This window comes from Vollenhovia emeryi, unplaced genomic scaffold (genome assembly GCF_000949405.1).
Source record: "Vollenhovia emeryi isolate VEMERY1.0 unplaced genomic scaffold, V.emery_V1.0 DF939173.1, whole genome shotgun sequence".
NCBI classification, from domain to species: Eukaryota; Metazoa; Arthropoda; class Insecta; order Hymenoptera; family Formicidae; genus Vollenhovia; species Vollenhovia emeryi.
In genome coordinates this window covers 649,396-668,608 of record NW_011967193.1, presented here as the reverse complement: position 1 = coordinate 668,608, position 19,213 = coordinate 649,396, and the positions used below count along the sequence as shown (strand labels likewise).

General features: G+C 34.0%; 1 protein-coding gene across 3 annotated transcripts; it reads left to right on the top strand.

The window, feature by feature from the left end:
• Nucleotides 1-5,077: 5,077 nt before the first annotated feature.
• On the top strand, nucleotides 5,078-19,198 carry LOC105563634 (uncharacterized protein DDB_G0285291). Of its 3 annotated transcripts, none has more exons than XM_012015378.1 (8): nucleotides 5,078-5,497; nucleotides 12,548-12,682; nucleotides 14,841-14,959; nucleotides 16,811-17,239; nucleotides 17,508-17,762; nucleotides 17,994-18,322; nucleotides 18,615-18,795; nucleotides 18,919-19,198. In XM_012015378.1, the coding sequence occupies exons 1-8, from the start codon at nucleotides 5,458-5,460 to the stop codon at nucleotides 19,177-19,179; spliced, it is 1,749 nt and encodes a 582-aa protein (XP_011870768.1). In that variant the 5' UTR covers nucleotides 5,078-5,457; the 3' UTR covers nucleotides 19,180-19,198. The 3 variants fall into 3 exon arrangements, with proteins under 3 accessions (XP_011870768.1, XP_011870767.1, XP_011870769.1); XM_012015377.1 differs by having other exon boundaries at nucleotides 5,079-5,497; nucleotides 16,811-17,242; XM_012015379.1 differs by lacking the exon at nucleotides 12,548-12,682 and having other exon boundaries at nucleotides 5,079-5,497; nucleotides 16,811-17,242.
• The last annotated feature ends 15 nt before the right edge of the window (nucleotides 19,199-19,213 follow it).

Sequence of the window (19,213 nt, the reverse complement as noted above, 5' to 3'; positions counted from 1 at the left end):
TGTATGGTATAACGATATATAAAACAATTATGTAGAGAGAGAATTAATAACGATGAGGGATTTAAAGATCTTGGTAGCATTTGACAAATTAATTGTATAACAGTTGACATTTATAAAAAAATGTCCATGTTCTCTCGCGTGAATGGTCAATAGGGTAAGCTAATAGGTTAAGATATATATGTGTAATAGGTAATAGGAAATGATAATAATAATAAGAAGAATTAGGTTAAGGCGTAGGTTAAGGACATTATAGGAGGTCCGTAAATGTGCCCCACAAGGGAACAAATACAAACTACTATTACATATACTACTACTAGTATAACCATGTTTCTGTAAACAATTTAAAGAGAAATGAAGAATTGCAAATTTTCCACCTGCTAAAACCATTTTTTTCTGTGATTCTTATACCTTCTTATAAATTTTTATAAATATACTTTAGAAAATAGCACTTGCCAATATGCTATTTTTCATCGTTGAGAAATTGTAATAATTGTTTTATCCTAATTGTTCGGTATATTGTTATATGTATAATAATTATATGTCCTAATACTTTATTTTGTAAGATAATATAAATAATATGTTGTCATAAATTATTCTTTCTAATGTTTTTATAGTTGGTCTTCAAGCATTTTTAAAGAAGGAATGTATTCTTTTTTTAATAAATAGATTGGAGATATTTAAAGGATATTTTAAACTAAAGGGAAGGATAAAGTGGTAAATTATATATCGCCAGTAATTTAAAAACAAATTTCCATAAGATTCAGCGACCTACACTGGCTAGTGTTTTTATTGAAAAACGAATTTACAACGTTTCGGCCCCGGATTTGGGCCCTTTTCAAGTATTCTTAGTGAATCACTGCGTCATTATTCAGTCGTTTACCCTGTGATAAAATATTGGTCAATTTGATTTCCTGTTCTTTGTTAGAAGAAAGGTGAGTACGTTTAAAATGTCCGGACATGACTGTGTTAACATGTGGCATTTTAAACGTACTCACCTTTCTTCTAACAAAGAACAGGAATTCAAATTGATCAATATTTTGTCACAGGGTAATGGTATTGGCTAAACGACTGAATAATGACGCAGTGATTCACTAAGAATACTTGAAAAGGGCCCAAATCCGGGGCCCGGAAACGTTGTAAATTCGTTTTTCAATAAAAACACTAGCCAGTGTAGGTCGCTGAATCTGATGGAAATTTAAAGGGAAGGATATTTACAACTGCGAAATGTTTTAGTAATATTACCATTTTAAATATTATTTTAATTTTATTAAAAATTCTTGTATTAAAAAACTGTAGGCATACTTTCTTTCACATACCTTTATGAAATATTTTTATTATAGCGTAATTTAATGAAAAGTGATGTTACTTTTCTAGTGAAAATCGTTAAAATAATTGAAGTTCTGACAAATGTAATGTGATGCTACATAAAGTAATAAAACTCAATTATTAAACCTTGACCTACTCCTCAGTCTTTGCATGGTCAAGTGTATTATGAACTAGTAGCTTCTAGAATCGAAACGAATGAAAGTGCACGGTGTATTCAACGAAACATGCCTCTCTCTCGTTCTAAGCGCAATCGTTGATGTGTAATTTACCGACTACGAACGATATTCAATCTTTCCAACGAACTCCTTTTCTATTTCTTCTGCACTGTACGTAGTAATTTTGCAGGAAAATGAACGCAACAAAGTGTGTTACATCATCGTACATGCAGGGTTGGATGGTTTTCAACTTGTATTTGCAACTGGAAAGTTAGAAATAGAATCCAATATACATATGTATGCTGTAACTTAATTTTCTACAACAATATTATATTTTTATAATTATTTTGCTTATAATTTTTATCTTTTGAGAGAGAGTGAGAGAAATAACACAGTTTGCCCCTTTTTCCTAATGCATTGATTTTTAAATAATTTATATTTCAAATTGCTGAAATAATACCATAAAGTACTTAAAAATGTATACTATGTAGAACATTCTATATAGTGTTAGTATATACATATATCATAAATTTTACAAGAATAAAGACTTATTGTCACCAGTAAATAATTAACCAACGTAGGAAATTATGTAGGAAATTAATTCTAATTAAAGAAATTTATTGCGAAAAATATTACCTCAGCCAGGGTTTGAACCAGGACCTTTCCTACATTCTAGACGGGCGTCTTACCGATTTGACGACCGAGGCATAATAAATTTAAAATGGTTAGAATATAGAACTCTCTCCCTCGCACGCACGCACGCATGCACGCACGCGCGCGCGCAGAAATACTCTTGCATCATACTGCACTTTCATAAACTTTTAAAATATTTTTTAATATATCGAATACGTATCTAGCCTGTATAATTGATTTGATATGCCTGTATAAATGACTTTGAATGTATATATATCAGTCCCGTTATTATTTCGTCCGAGTAGGTCACCGACACCTCACCAAAGTTCTTGCAATCGAGTATTGGACCTGTTTCGTGAGCGGATCATTTTCATTGTCGTTGAAATCCTGGTAGGGCATGCCGACCTATTTTTACAATAAATTGTCTTAAACTTAGAACATAATCTTGAACCTTTTATTTTATTTTATTAAATTTCCAAATATTCTACATGCTACCGTATGATAAAATATCGATATTTTTAATTATACAATGTATTACAATACAAATAATGAAATCATGCTTTTACAGAGAAGATATAATTAAATAAACAGTTTGGGAAATTGAAGGGAAAGAAAAAGCACATAAGAAATAAAGTGTTACGCGTCTCTCAAAGAATTTATCGAATTAGTCATTTGTTACTATCTTATGTTATAATCTCAAATGTTATCAATTCAATTCACGGAAAAAAATTTTGTACAAGAAATGTGAACAGACATTTCTTTGTTTTTTATCTGCCTGCAAGATGTTTAAAAAAAATACAATTCTCACACATAGAGATTTATTAAGGTACGAAAAAGATAAAAACATTTTCAGCAGATTGCACTATGATTGTAGCAGTGCACAAATCGTGCACTGCTACAATCATAGTGCAATCTGCTGAAAATGTTTTTATCTTTTTCGTACCTTAATAAATCTCTATGTGTGAGAATTGTATTTTTTTTAAACATCTTGACCGTCACTATTTAAAATACATTTTATTGATTCCCTCTTAGGGTTACAAGGCGTTTTTGAAGGAACGTGCCCAAAACCTCTTATAACACCTCCTATATCCACTTCGCTATGTGGCGATCGAACGAAAAACCAACAATGTTTTGTGTGGTTTTGAACCCGGATCTTCGGATTACCAGACCAACGCACAATCCTGTGCGCCACGATCGCCACAGATCTTTGTTATATCTTTGTAATATATTTTTATTATAGCATTCTATACAGCACGCATGTCTAAAAGACATCTTTAAGACGTCTTAAGTCTTTTAGATATACGTGTTTGGAATATTTTAATAAAGAATGATATAAACTGTACAGTGACAATCGTTAAAACAATTGAAGTTCCGACAAATGCAACTTGATGCTCTATAAAATAATAGGCACAGCTCAGTCGTTAAACCTTGACCCACCGTCGGCCTTTGCATGGTCAAGTGCATTATGTACTAGTAGCTTCTGGAATCGAAACGGTCGGATGAAAGTGCATGCTGTATCCAATGAAACATGCCTCTCTCTTGTCCTCAACGCAATCGTCGAGGTGTAAATTTACACCGGCCACGATTTATTCGAACGAGCTTCTTTTCTATTTCTCCTGCAATAAATGTGCAGTGCAATTTTACAGAAAAATCAATGCAACAAAGTGTATTACACCATCACGTATTCAGGGTCGGTCAGTTTTCGACTTGAGATTTGCGACTGGAAATAGGATCCAAGATATGTGTATGCTTCTTCATTTTCAATATTATATAATTTTTATAATTATTTTGCTCAATTTTGATACCGTTAAATTAACACACTAAAATTCTCGACGATCTGTTTTAATGCAATATTTTATAATTTATATTCAAGCTACTAAAATATAAAAAATTTTATAGATTAAGCTATACAAATTACACAGAACAACTTTATCTTCACTTTTGAAATATAAAAGTATTTAAAAGGTACTTTTACAATATGCTAAATTTTAGGTTATTAGATAGAACCCCCCCCCTCTCTCTCTCTCTCTTTCTCTCTCAAACAATTACACTTATGTACAGGCAATTTATTTTCAGGAACAATAAGCTTTCTGTATATTTTTTACTTTTCGAACACATGTCTACCCAATATGGTCGATTTGGTTGTCTTTGAATGGACGCATGTCGGTCCCGTTATCGTTTCGTCCGAGTGGGTCACCGGCACCTTGCCAAGATTAACTCGCAGCCGTGCATCGGACTTGTTCCGTGAGCGGGCCGTTCTCAGTGAAAACCTGGTGGGGCATGCAGGGACGGCTTGTTTTTACAATAAATCCCCTTTGCAACTTAGCACACAGTCGTTTAAGTTAATTTAATTTTATTATAAATTTCCCAATTTTGCACATAGTAATAATTAATAAGAAATCGATATTTTAAATAATATATAATACATATTTATAAACAATGAGATTGCACTTTGATGAAAAAAGGGATAATTAATTAAGCAGTGAAGTGAAAAATTAAGGAAAAAGAGAAAGCAAGCAAAATTGAGTGTTAAGCGTAAAAATAATTATCACCTTTTTTTAAATATCTTATGCGAAAATAGAATAATTTAATTGCTAAGTAACTTGTTTAAAGTCTTATTTAATAATATTAATACCTATAAATATCACGTTGTGTTCTTCGAACATTGCTTTTTGCATTATAATGAATTAAAAAATCCTTGATAGTTAATTTTAAATTAAAAAAGTTATATTACATGCTTGAATATTAAGTTTCATGTGCTGTACAGATTTTATTTTAATCTAACATTAAAATAATTTTAAAACACATAAATTAAATAACAAACAAGAGATAAACGTTAGAGTTGGAAAATAATTCTTAAAGCAATCAATTAGTAAAGTTACATGTTTTATCACTAAAAATTATTAAAAACACATACAGTCACGTTTAGACAATACGTCGATGATACAGTGAATTTCAATATTAGAAATATATTATGTTGGATAGAATGTTCTCCGTGTACAGGAGGGGATATCAGAAAGTGTAAAGTCCCAAGACTTGGTCGGCCCTGGAAGCCAGATGAAGTCTGAAAGTGCCCCGCGTGTTCGCCTTTGTCGAGTATGTCCATGGACTATCAGTACCCGCGAGATCGAGAAGCTTGCTGCACGTGTTTCATTGACGGTCGTTGAGCACTCGCAGCAAGGATCCGATTAGCCTGCAGGCAAATTCTCTCCGTGATAAACCTTGCGCTTCATTGCGCTTGTTACTCTACCTCTCGCCTTTAACTGTTCTCAGAATCGTCTCACGAGAATCGACGGTTCTTTGAGATCTTTAGTATAGTGATATCCAAAACACTGGATCAAGAATGAAAATCGCCACCACATTATTCCTCTTCGTAGTCGTCGGTAAGTAATTGGTTTCTTTCTTGAAGAAATGGCGCGGCTGATTCTTGACCTTTCTTTTCGTTGATTCATAAAAATGCATTATTTATATTTGCACTTTTACAGGAAATAAAAGTAACAATATATATTTTTATAAATCTCTGTCAAGTTATTAGCGTAACTTTCTTAAGAAATTTCAAATGGATTTTAGCCATCCAAGTTTATTGTTCGGAGGCAATTGCAAGATTTTAATTAATATCTTGGTACTTAATAATAACTAAATTTCAAATTAATGTCACGTTCGAAATTTGCAGTTTTATTAAGATAAATGTCACTAATGGAAAATTATCCCAGCTGCGCTACTTCTACCACGTAAGATGCGTACAATACAGTACAGACAGTGGCTATCGATGTGCATGTGCATCCGGTTATTTCGCTCTTACCGCATTGATATCTATACATTAATGCATTGTGTTGATTAGCTTTGAGTAACATTTATGTTAATGCAATTAAGCGTTAGTAAAGTTAAATTAAAAATTTATATTATAGTAAGTTAAATAAATACAGAGATGCACATCTATACCGTCAATTTTGCAACATAAGGATTAATTATTGTGCGATGGAAGAATAGAACAATCGCTAGAAATGCATTAATCGTTTGATACAGACAAATATAAACTTTCATTAAATATTTTAACATTTATAAATATCGATTTTCAAATTTACCTACGCAATCGTGTTTGAAAAACGAAATATTTGTACGATTTTGTGATATACTATAATATTAATCTTTCGACAATCAATGAAGAAAACAAACTTTATATAATTTGAAGTAAATTATCATGAAATATAAGTTGTTAAAAAGAACATTTTAATACCATATTAAAATGGCACTGAAGTTTAATTAGAGTATTTAATAGAATATTTGTTATAATAACGTTTTGAAACAACGATTTGCAGTAGAGTCGAATTTGAAAGCCGATCGCAAAAACCGCCGGCGTTTTTACATGGGCGATTTCATTTGTTGGGCCTTTCTCTTATTTTATTGCGCCTTGTATGAACTGCATAATTTTATTCTGTGCTATCGACTTCGACGTCTGTATATTATTTTTAACTTGACTGCACGTTTCACGCTGTAATTCGATCAATTAATCAGCGTACCTCTTCCTTATATACCTACTAATAGTCTTTCTCTCTAGCAAAGAAATGCCTTGCTCTATGACAAAGTACAGTCTTATTCATTAATGCCTGGACCTGCATTTTTATCATCATTTTTCTCGTTTGTACAAATCACTGAGTTTCAGGCTGTACGTACTACCACAGACTTCTGTAGAAGCGGCGTGAACTACAGCCTGAAACTCATCGATGTATACATGGGAATAAAGGTTATAAAAATGTGAATCCTAGTAAAACTGAGGTCCAGGCATTAATGACTAAGACTGTACGTCTGTACATATGGGTATTCGTTTATAACGTTAGATTAAATTACGACGTTATATTTTCTATAATACTTCGCGGAAAATTCATATCATACTTACAATTAGAGAGATATGTGAATTGTGCAAAAATATAATTTTCCGTAATTTAACGCTACTGTTTGCAATGATCTGAGCGTGACTGCGATGGTTACGCATTGTGAAAAGCAGCCGGACTTCTTACGGGCCGATACTGTAGTGCATTGCACTCGATGCATTACTATGTGTCATGATGCGTCATGAACAGTGGAAATTTCTTTTTTTTTTAATATTTTAACCTACTTTTACACGGAAACTGTTAATATTTTTGCAAGAAAATGCAGTTCTAGTCAAAATTATGTTTTCGAGGGAAGATAAGTAAAAAGTTTTTATATAAATAACACAATTTATTTCGTATAATAAATAAAACCAAAATACTTGTGAGTATTTTGTAATAATTCTAGCACAGTAATTTCTGTATTTCGTAATATCTTAATTTATTTAGTAAAAATTGTAAAGTAAGCGTGTAAAATATTTCAGCATGTAAAAAATGGTATTTTTATATATGTCAAATACATAAGTTAAATACTAACCGCAATTTTGCAAATTATTTATCGAACTTTGCTGTACAGCAGAAAGGAAGTTATTGAAATGAGTCGGTGTACATATCGTAAATCTAATATGTGTACATAATGTGTAAATAAAAATGACGAAACTGTACAATTAGCCGTGACTCTCGCCACGTTAACCAATTTATTTCCTAGAATGTACGTTGCTCAATTAGGCTTAATAAGACTTTGAAAATCTGTTTTACAGCTCATTATTTTAATTACTGAGATGAATATACGGTGTAATTTAAAAACTTGGATAAATTTATTATTGATAATAACATTTAGGACAGGACATTATTATATATATATAACAAGACAAAATATTTAATCTAAAAAAATTGCGAAATTTTTGTAAATACAACTTTCCTATATTACCTTTAATTTTTTTTATTTTCCCGATTATTATACAAACACACACAATTATTTCGCGCATTTTTTAATTATTATTAAAATTCTACTAAAGAATGAATAATCTTCGCTAATACTATTTTTTTCACTAATTAAAGAAACTTAAATACTGATTTCTTGACAGCATCATGAAATTGAAAACAATTCGAAGCGGTTTCATATAACACAGCATTTCCTATACTGTACGCCGTAACAATACGCATAACGCTTAGGCGATCAAAAATTACCGCATTGAGAAAAGTATTGCCATTGATTTGCCCAGTGATGCAGAATAGAAAGTGCAAAAAGATTAGGTGCACACGCCGCGAAATGTAGAATGAAAAAAAAATAGAGCAGGACATCGACGAAAGTACGCAATTTCAATCGCTAGATGATCGCCATCGAAAGTGATCCAGGAGAAAGGAATCGAAATCGGCTTCGCTTCTTCAACTATATTATAATTGTGTGTTATTTTTATGAATGTAAAAAAGAAGAGATACATGTCCTAGTTGAGGTTTCTGTGATATCGCAGCATGCAAATCTTATTTTTATTGTAATAAACTTATCTTGTCAACGGATGTGATACATAATTAAAGATGCGCGAAAGTTCTCCCCGCGGTTATATTATTGGAAAATCGGGTTTCGTACTTGTGTCTGCAGTATTATCAATTGAAAGGTAACTATCACAAGTCTAGGCTCAGAATTTGGCATTAAAGTGAAACGTATATTTTTTCCCTGCTGCTGAGTTGAATCGAGGTTAATTATTCCTGTATTGACTAACTTCTGAATTAATCATTTGCTACTTTTACTAAACTGTAAATCCGTTAAGAAAGTCAGAAATCTGTTAAAATTAATTTTTATATATTTGACTGTTTCAAATACTCTTAAGAAGCACGTCGTCTAGTTGACTCCGACAGTGCAAAATCTCACGTATCTTGAAATATTAAAATATACATTGTTATATATTGCCATTATTGATTTGTAGACAATAACTGTTTATTTATTATGTGCCTAATCAATCTATGCCTTCGAATTCAATAAGGCGGTACGTGACAGGAAAATAGGAGAATGTACCGTTTTGAATGACTTTGAATGGACGACGTGTCCAGTCAAAAATTAGGCTGTTCTGAAGAATGACCGATCGCTTGTCAACAACCTTTTTACCGAGATTCGCGGGATGCGTATTTGGGGAATCAGGCCACAACCTGTCTATGTAAATGTCATATCTGTGTGCATACTTTCTATTTAGTTGCGTTCAACAATGCCGTTCTCGTCAAGTCGACGTTTAATCATTTATTAAATTTGTGTAATTGTGAGATAAAATTAATTATTTTAATAAACGCCACAATAAAGAATGAAAAATACATTCTTTAGAGTAAAATATGATCCACTTTCCTTTATTGAACGATTTTACTGTGATTAATGATCGTGTTCGCCAAATCATGTACAATTTAATGGATCGTTGGATGTTTATTTTATCGTCGACAATTGTTAGCGTCTACGAATGGAGAGATTGGCGTTGGTTTCTAACCGTTGAACGAATCGATTTTCTTTCTTTCTCTCTGTAATTAGAATCTGATGATAGAGCAAAGATAACATAGTAATACTATCAAAGCGGCCAACAGTCAAGGTGAAGGCCAGTCTAGGAAAGTATTACATGGTTCGTCCGTATACGATCATTGTTATGTCGTTCGACGATGAGAATCCCGGTTAAGAAAAGTGAATTTCGCCATCGTTCGTGGAACCCTATATAACTGTAGAGAATCATATCGTGATTCAGTTACATCATACACCCTTCAAAAGCAAAAGAGTGAAAGTATGCGGGATTGTACCGCCAGATATTGTCTTTGTTTCGGCCATTTACTAGAAATTTAAACTAAAATTTAAATTTAACAGCTTTTTCTTAAAGACTTTGATTGATCTTGTTAAAATGTTGATCATTTATTTGTTGTCCAGCAAAATAAGCGATGTTGTAGACTATTCTTTCCACGAAACATTTAATTTTTATGACGTATCAGTGTATGCAAATATAAATTAATAAACCTACATGTGCATTCGAGCGCGAATGTTATTTTGAATACAACCAGTGTGATCGAATGGTATCTAATTTATCACAAATCACGGTGAAATTTCGCCGCTTTGATTTCTTTTGCTTTTCACTATCATGAATGACACACACGCGATGTGTCATTACCAGTAGTGTTCTAAAAAAAAAAGGGGTTCACATCCGTTTATCGGACTGGAACGGTTAAATTTCTATTCAGAGATAATTTCTTACATTACGAAACGCCATATTCGTTTCGCCGACTTTCGTGCGTCATAGTGCAATACACGATTGTATAATAAATAAGTAGGAACAGTACCGATCGTTCCTGCTTCCCTTTTGGCTACATTTATAGCAATAAGGAAGTTCATCAGAGCAGATGACGAAATAATGTTAATATTATGCTCTGTTAATTATTAATTTCATTCGTGCACAATAACAATTTGAGTACTCTCCGTCGTACACACCGTCTACACAATCCCTTTTTCAAAGTTTTGTTATTTTCCATCCGGTTGCTTCTAAGTAAGAAAAAAAAAGCTGTCGGTTTTCACTAGTTTGCGAACGACATTTCATAAAGAATTCATTGATTATTATTTTCACGAAGTTCTTTCTTACAATTAAATAAGCGTCCGATGGGGAGGAATTTTTAGTTTTCGGTAAACGATCATAATCTTCCATTGATACTGAAGTTGAAAGCAACTTATGATCGCAATTAATATTTACGCGTATCCAAGCTTGATGATGAATCAGCTGGAAATTGGACAAGAATTTTTCTAATTTCGTCAGCAAGAAAGCAGCTTGACCACATGGCAACCATGGAACACATGGTGCTCGGTCAACGCCAGGGCGTTTGACCATGTTTCAAGTGGGTCACTAGGCTGTGGCCCAACGGAACGCCCCCAATCCCGGAAATATTCCTTAAGCAAATTCTGGAAGTACCTTTCACAAAGTTTGGAGTACTCGTTCTGCAAAGAAGAGTATCCAATTTTTACCAAACATGCTTACTGCGCATGAATTATTTTAATATAATGGAATAATAAGATAATCGCCGCGTTGTTATACCTATAGTCATTCTATAATCATTATCACAATAATGATACTGCGTAGAAAAATAAGAAACAGATCCAAATGAGAAAATAATTACATATTTAAAGTTTGTGATGCATGATACATCATCCTTAAAAGTTTTATCCATTAATAAAAAGTAATATTTCTTATATAATTGAAAATGGAAAACTGCTACAAAGTGAAGGTTGCTTTGAAAGATAATTTAATGCCGTTTGGCCTACAATTCTTTATTGCCCCGCAATGTCTAAACAAAGAGAAAACATGTAGACATAAATCACTATTATTTTTTTGTCGTGGCGGTTACAACGGCGAGGCTATTTGTCTTTAAAACGAACTTCGAGAAAGGAGGAGGTTGGAAAGTAAAAATTCATAAAGTTACTTTCGCTTATGCAATACGATTGATATTTTTATATTATTTAATATAAATGATTATCTGGAAGTGAAAAAATATTTTTACAAATTGCCAATTTATAGTACACGGTTAAAATATCCAAAAATATTTCAATATTTGTTCTACCAATGTTTTAATGAAACTCAATAGAATTAAGTTTACAAGTATACACATAATATAACGTTTAGAATAAGTCATATAATAAAATTGCGGATTAAAGTATTTCGTTGAACATATTTTTAAGGATTAATATTAACTTAAATTATCTTTTACTTTATTTGATTTATTTTATATTCCTTAAACAAATTCTGGAAGTACTTTTCACAAAGTTTGGAGTACTCGCTCTGCAAAGAAGAGAATCCAATTTTTATCAAACATGCTTTATGCGTACGAAATATTATTTTAATATAATGGAATAATAAGATAACCGCCGCGTTGATATCTACCTAGTCAGTCTACGATCATTATCACAATAATGATACTGCGTAAAAAAATAAGAAACGGATCCGAGTGAAAAAATAATTACATATTTAAAGTTTGTAATGCATGATATATCATCCTTAAAAGTTGCTAATTAAATGTGTTGAAGTATATTTTCTGAAAACATGACATTAACAGACGACGAAGAATCAATAGCACAGAATATGCAAATGTTAATTGTACAAACATATATCGTAATATATTCGATATTTATCTGATGAAAATATCGTTTTGCCTCATTATTTAATATATATTGAAGTACACATAATATGCATTTAGTAGTAGTATTTAATTGTATTAATAATAATATCATTATTTTATTTAGTCATAATAATTGGCATTTAACAATTACAAGAAATAAATACAAAAATAAAAATTTCTTAAAAATATTCATTTGACATTTGTTTACAACGAAAGTTACAAGTTAAAATAAAATTTCTATAATTGAAAATGTATGTAAATACATGTAACAGCTTAATAGGCATCATTAACACGCAGCTTTAGACAATGAAATTGATACTTGAAGAGTCATGAAATTATGATTACCTCGGAGCATAACGAATCATGCAGATCATCACTTCGGATTAAATGGATCAGAAGAACGATCCATGGCTTTGTTTCTTCCGGTTCTGCTTGCAGGATGTACGTGGCGAGAGGCGCTAGGCACGTGTGTGTTTCAATCGGACTTTGGTTTTGTTCTAAACTGCGCTTTCAAAAAGTCCGGTCTCTTCCGTGTCAGAAATCTCGGAGGTGTAAAGGGTTACGTCGGCCTGGGTGAGTTGAATATGGGAGCGATCGCCACTTCAATAATCGCGTTTACTGATAGATCAGTTTTTGTATCTGGTTCGGTCGACTAATTTCACATTGGAGAATGTAGAGAAAACGAACGGCCTTGACAAGGTACAGTTATCGTGTGAACAGATCGACAAATCTCGTCTATATTCGTGTCTGCAATTTATGGAAGTTAACAGAAAACTCTTCGAATAATAAATCCTGTCCAAGAATACTTGACCTGTTAAGAAGAAATTAAATTTGATTAAATACGTGTTTCTTTTTAATTATGAAATTTATAATTAGTACATTTTAAGAAGTAAATTATATAGTAAACAATTTTGCGAGAAATCTCTAAAGTTTGGAAATTATATACTAAATAAATTGAGTTTAGCTTAAAGAATTAAGCAATTTAATACGTGTAGTTAAATTTGTTAATACTAAAATGTATATTAATGTTTCCGTATTCAAAATGCTTCATCTTTAATCTTCCTTTGACGCTTGTTTTTTTTAATAAAAAAATTAATTGCTTTCGACTATTTGTGGTTACGTAATTACTTTACCAATGCGCTGTAACGAGATTTTGCAATATACTGATTGTCCTCTTTACAGAAACTGCTTGCAATAAAAACCTCTCCAGAATGAATGATTCTTATCATAACGAGTTAAATGAACATTTAAATGTGAAGCGAACTTTGCTCAGATGTACCCATCGTTCATAGATTGTGAAACGTTCATGCATAGTAAATGCAAACGTTCTATAGTGATTTCTAAATTATACATGACCTGCTTTAACCGTTTTATTTTGTCAGTAGTTCAAGGATTAAGTTTTTACCAGTTTACGTCTATAAATATTTATTACGCGTTTATTTTCCCCATACGATTGAGAAACAAGGCGATTTAAGTCTTACGTTAAAATTTTCACCAACCCGTGCATTATTTGCGTGCTGATGGATGCGTTTATCATGTCGCTACCGGAAAATGCATTCAATCGCATGCGATCGTTACATAAAGTTCCTTTCTGTTGAAAAGACAGAGTGAAGTATATTTATGTGATATAACGATGGAGAGATGTCATAACTTGACAAGTTCCAACTATTGAATCAAATATCTAAATTCTTGTTGCACTTTTCGATTCTCTGTAATTATGACAAATATTGAAATGTGCAGTTTTACTTCTTCATTTCTGTTAATTTTCGATTAACATCTTACGATTTAACTTCTCATTATTACGCAATTAACTTTAATCCCAATATACTTGCAAATAATATTTCATAAGTTATCCGTTTTAACAGCGGAAGTTGCGTTATTCGCAGGACTGTTACGAAATAAGTGATTGGCCGGTATAGGCATAATACTTAATGATTTAACCTGTGGACGCAACTTGTATTGAACGCTACCCTCCGACCGATGTCGCGATTTCGTCTTTCAAGACGTTATGACAAATCGATGATGATTTATTCATCGCCTTGACCTGGGCCGGTTATAAATTATTATAAATATTCCTCGTACATCTTCGTAAAAGAAGACCTTTTCGACGAGGACACGATTTAATGGCTGCAGCTGAAGATCAAATGTCGACAGTGAAAAAATGAGCTACTAGGCGTTAAAATGATGCAACGGCGTTTTGCACAATATCTACAGACTGTTTACTAGCGTTTCATTTGAGCAATTTTATATATACATATATGCTGGTGTTAGTTAACATAGGCTGTATTGGTGTAAATGAAGATGCGATAAAGAGATTTTGAAAACCTGTGATTTTAAGGTAAAATTCTTAATGTAATAAAGATACATGTAACGCATTGTGTGAAAAGATGTATAAAGTTCTACTAAATTATACATGTATAGCTGTAAATGTAGTTACAAAAATAGAATAATAGGAGAAAAAAAGATTGGTGCATCGGTCATGAAAAGGCTACTACTCATATATTGACTGTGACTCTTCGTGTAGTGTAGTTTTACGCCTTACTACACATCTCTATTCTCTTAACACACTTATAGGAAGCTTTCTACAATAGTGCCGTCCTCTCCGCTTTGTAAATAAGTTAAATCGCCGTCTATTGCTGTCTTCTTACAATATTATTTTAAAGGATTTAACTCCTCCAGTTCATATAACGTTTATAATTAATCAAACTAATTTAACCTCGCTTGATTACAGGATTTTCCATTGGAGACGAGCTAGGCTTTGGCCAATCGCTCTCCAATTTGGAAAGTGCAAAAAGAAGAAGCGTGCAATCGAACAGAGTCAATGGACTTGCACTTAATCCTGTGAATACGGTAAGTAAAAAATTTCTAAAGTAATTCAGTTTTTGCTGACTCAATTACGTGAGCATACAAGTAGGACTTTCAGAATATATTAAAATATAAAAATTATACACACGCGGACACACAATTTGTGTATAAATAGTTTCTATACAACACAATACGTAAAAGACCGATCAGTGAACTAAATAAATAGGATGATGATTTTACTTTCACTCGTCGTCGGTTTTGCATTTGTTTCTTGTATTTTCTACTTTCCTTCCTGCCCCGAAGCTCTTTGTGCCGATATACTGATCTTTCGCGTTCGCTTATACTTTCGGGCTGAACATCCTGCACACGGCGCGATAGGTATCGCGACGTGAACGATAGCCACACTCAAATCAGCACAAGGAAAGTCCAATGCAGACGGGAATCAATGCGAAAGTGTTCGCTCGTTATTCACAGAGGCGATATCCCCCCTGGAAATCCGCTTTGACCATTCCACGGTGTGCAATCTAATTGCATCTGCTCTCGATGCAGCTTCTTGATCTCACCTCGCGGTATATTATATATACATACGTAACGATAATCAATATCAATCATAGGATTATATTCATCATAGGATTCTGTAATACCGTTACTAACTTTTCATTTCGCAGCCTCTTCGAGAAATCTGTCTAATGCACTTATTATCATCGCAATCAACGAAATTAAATCTTGCCCGAAGAAATAATATTTATCGCGAAATCTTTATTGTCACACGATCGTAATTTAACTCAAAAGACGTTCGTACTTACATGTAACTATTGAAATTTTGCGCCAAAGTAAATTTGTGTATGCATTACTGAGGTTTACATTAATTTTGCAACCGTTTGTGTGCTAATACAATATTTGCCGACCACGTCCACTTTTACTGATTGTGCCTCTCGGACGCGAAGGAGATTCCTGAAGCGATTGTGAAATATTGATGCTTTGTTCACCCCGAGAAGAGTATCTAGGTCGCAGATCAAATAAGATGGATCGGTTTTTCTATATGACTGCAAGAAAATACGGCTTATACGAGACCGATACCGGCCTTGTTACAACTGGTGCGTGAATGTCGCTCCGGCGGCGACATTCACGTATGCTGTGTTTATATATGACATGTTGCGAATTTACTGACATTTCTTCAGGCAACGCACGAATGACTAGTGTCGCGCAACTTTCCACAAAATGCCGTTCATGGGTGTGCTCTATATTATTAGACTTATTGTCTCAAAGTTAGATTTAAGAGAGAGTATTCTAGCTAGGAAAGATTATATCTTCACTTTACACTGAATATATAAGTCCATTATACCACATAAACCCAAAATACACGCGAAGATATTATCTTTATACTGTTATTGCGACAAATGTTACCACATGCTTCAGTGGTCGAATTGGTGGGACGCCCGCCTAGAGAGTAGGGAAGGGCGGGTTCAAACCCTGGCTGAGGTAACATTTCTCGCAATAAAGTTTCTGTATTAAAACATTGGCCGGTTAATGTCGACTAAAAAGCTTGACCCATTTTAACTAAGTTAAATTAAAGTTAACAGCTTCGAAAATTTCACTTAGTTAGGATAAAAGTTAACCCATAATGAAAGCAATTGAATTAAAAGCTAAGTTAATAATGAAGAGAAATTAAAAAATTGAAAGTGAAACTTGTTTTGTTTTTACACAAAATCTTAGAAACTCGCGATCACGTAAATTGCTTATCAGTGGCCGAATTGATGGGCCTAGGAAGTAGGGAAGGCCAGGTTCAAACCCTGGCTGAGGTAACATTTCTCGCAATAAAGCTTATACATTAAAACATTGGCCGGTTAATGTCGACTAAAAAGCTTGATCATTACAAATCCATTATTTTTGTAGGCAAACAACAATCGCGATGAACAATCGCGTGCAGGCTCGGTTAATACCCGCCAAGTAGTGCCGCCTTTCAAGCCGTTGCCTATCGGTACGGCCCGCCCCATGACCCAGCAACCTGAACATCAGAAATTGGTAGTGAACGCAACAACTCTTAAAACGTCACCAGCAGTGCTGTCGGCGATGCAGCAAGAAGCGTTGCGTCAGCATCACCAACGGATTCATCAAGAAACCAAGCTGAAGCAACAGCAGAGAATACAACAGGAGGCGTTGGCGGTACAGATATTAAAACAGCAACGTCTGCAACAGCAGGAAGCAATGAGACAGCAACAAATACAGCAACAAAAGTTGCAGCAACAGCAGAAACAACAGCAGCAGCAAATACTCGCGCAACGACAGCAGATTCTGGCGGGAGAAAAGAAGGACCAACTGATTGTGGTGATATATTTTGGTTTAATCTCAATGTATTTAATTTGGAATTCAATTAACAATTAAATGTCGTTCCGGAGACTTCGTAACAATTCTATATCAAACGTATACACACATTTCTAGTTCTATAGCTTTGATTATTGTCCCAATGAAAAGCTCTTTGAGCAGTGTCAGAAATATAATATTTGATTGAATCTTGGTAACACACGTGTAATGTATATAGGCACTTTGATTTATCCCTATAATTTACTCTGCATATTTTGGTTCTCCACAGTCACCACAAATGATAGCGGTGGCTGGAGCGATGCCGAAACTACCTGTCGTCGCCGCAATTCCGTCAGTTGGTATGGTCGAAGCCGAGGCCCTTCCATCATCAAAGGCGACGACTAATTTAGTCTCGGCAAACGCTGGTTTACCGCCTTTCATCGCGATGCCGCAGTCGTCTGCGAAGCTCACGAACAGAATCAGTGGTAGTGGCACGTTGCTACAGGACTCCGACAACGAAGTATCAAAAGATGATTACACTCAGGTATAACAATAACTTTATTAACTTACTCGTATCATTATAATCCCGTTATATAATTTAATATTCTGATTACCACTGTAGTTAGCGTTTTACCGTAATTATATATTGAAATATTTTAAATTGTATTTCGTCGAAACTTTAACTCTTATACGTTGCTCGATAAAATGTCGCAACATATTTTGCGCAAATAAATTACGTGACGTAAAGATATATTTAAACATTACTTTCATACAGTTACCTTTGCCGAGCGACGAGATGGCTGCTTCAGTAAACGAAATGACGCTGCTCTCGCTGCAGCCCATTTCTGCAAGTGATGCTGGTCAATCGCCTCTTCAACAAAATGAAAAGCGACAGTCTTTGCCACTAACCAATAGTTTACCTTCCTTGGCCCCCATTCAAGGAATGCAAAGCTCCTTGAAAGCTCTTGCAGAAGCAAGTAATATTACTCTAGAAGCCCTGGAAGCAGCGATTCTTCTAAGACAGCAACAGCTTCTTAAAAAGCAACAGGGACCCACTACAAGTACCAGTACCACTACAACATCCACACTCGCGCCCCTTAAAAAGTAAACTATTTCCAGTCAATATTCAACTTTTGTATATTTACTTTGCAGAAAATGAAACGTGTTTCGTGTAGAATATCTTGTTTAATTTGTATATAATTTATACCCAAGAAAAATGAAAAGTCAATTTGATGTCATATTGACCAAAATATGACACAAATCAGGTCAATGTGACATCAAATTGGCATCGTCTTGACTTTTCATTTTCCTTGGGTATATAATGTGTTTCATTCTATACTGTACATACAAGATAATATAAATGACGAAAAGAAAAATGAAACACTCTTGTTTACAGTAAATATAATTCCGGAGCTACCAAAGTGATGAATGCTCCGCGTGAATACTATCCCGTTGGATACGACAAGAATTTCGACGACAACTTCGCAAGTCGCGTCGATCTGCCGGATACAAGCTTCTATTGTGGCGATCAAAAGCATTTCCCGGGTCTCTATGCCGACGAGGATCTGGGATGTATGGTAAGGCTTTTCCAAACTCCGTTACATTAAAGTCATCGTGTAAAGAAAATATTCATTCAACTAGTTTTATGCTGGCTCTCGACGTTCTGAAAATTCTCGGAAATAACTTTGGTGTGCAATTAGGTGTTCCACGTTTGCGCACTGACTGATGACGGTCTGATCATGAAGAGCTTCCTGTGTCCGGAATCGACGTTGTTCGATCAAACGATTCTGAAGTGCAACTGGTGGTTCTACGTAGACTGTAAATCTTCAAAGAACCTGTACGACAGTAATATACCCATCAGCAAGAGCTATCAATTAATGAAGGCCCTGGCGTTCTTCTCAGCGTATAAAAATCACGACAACAGTACAAACAACGCGGAGGAAAGCGAAGACAATTCTTGAGTCAAGCAGCAGATTAATCAAAGATTCATAAGCT

Excerpts from the sequence above, each read along its gene's own strand:
- LOC105563634 (XM_012015377.1), top strand. The coding sequence starts at position 5,458 with ATGAAAATCGCCACCACATTATTCCTCTTCGTAGTCGTCG. Across the intron at positions 17,243-17,507 it reads AGAAGGACCAACTGATTGTG|TCACCACAAATGATAGCGGT; the intron begins GTGATATATTTT and ends GGTTCTCCACAG. Across the intron at positions 18,323-18,614 it reads ACACTCGCGCCCCTTAAAAA|TAAATATAATTCCGGAGCTA; the intron begins GTAAACTATTTC and ends TCTTGTTTACAG.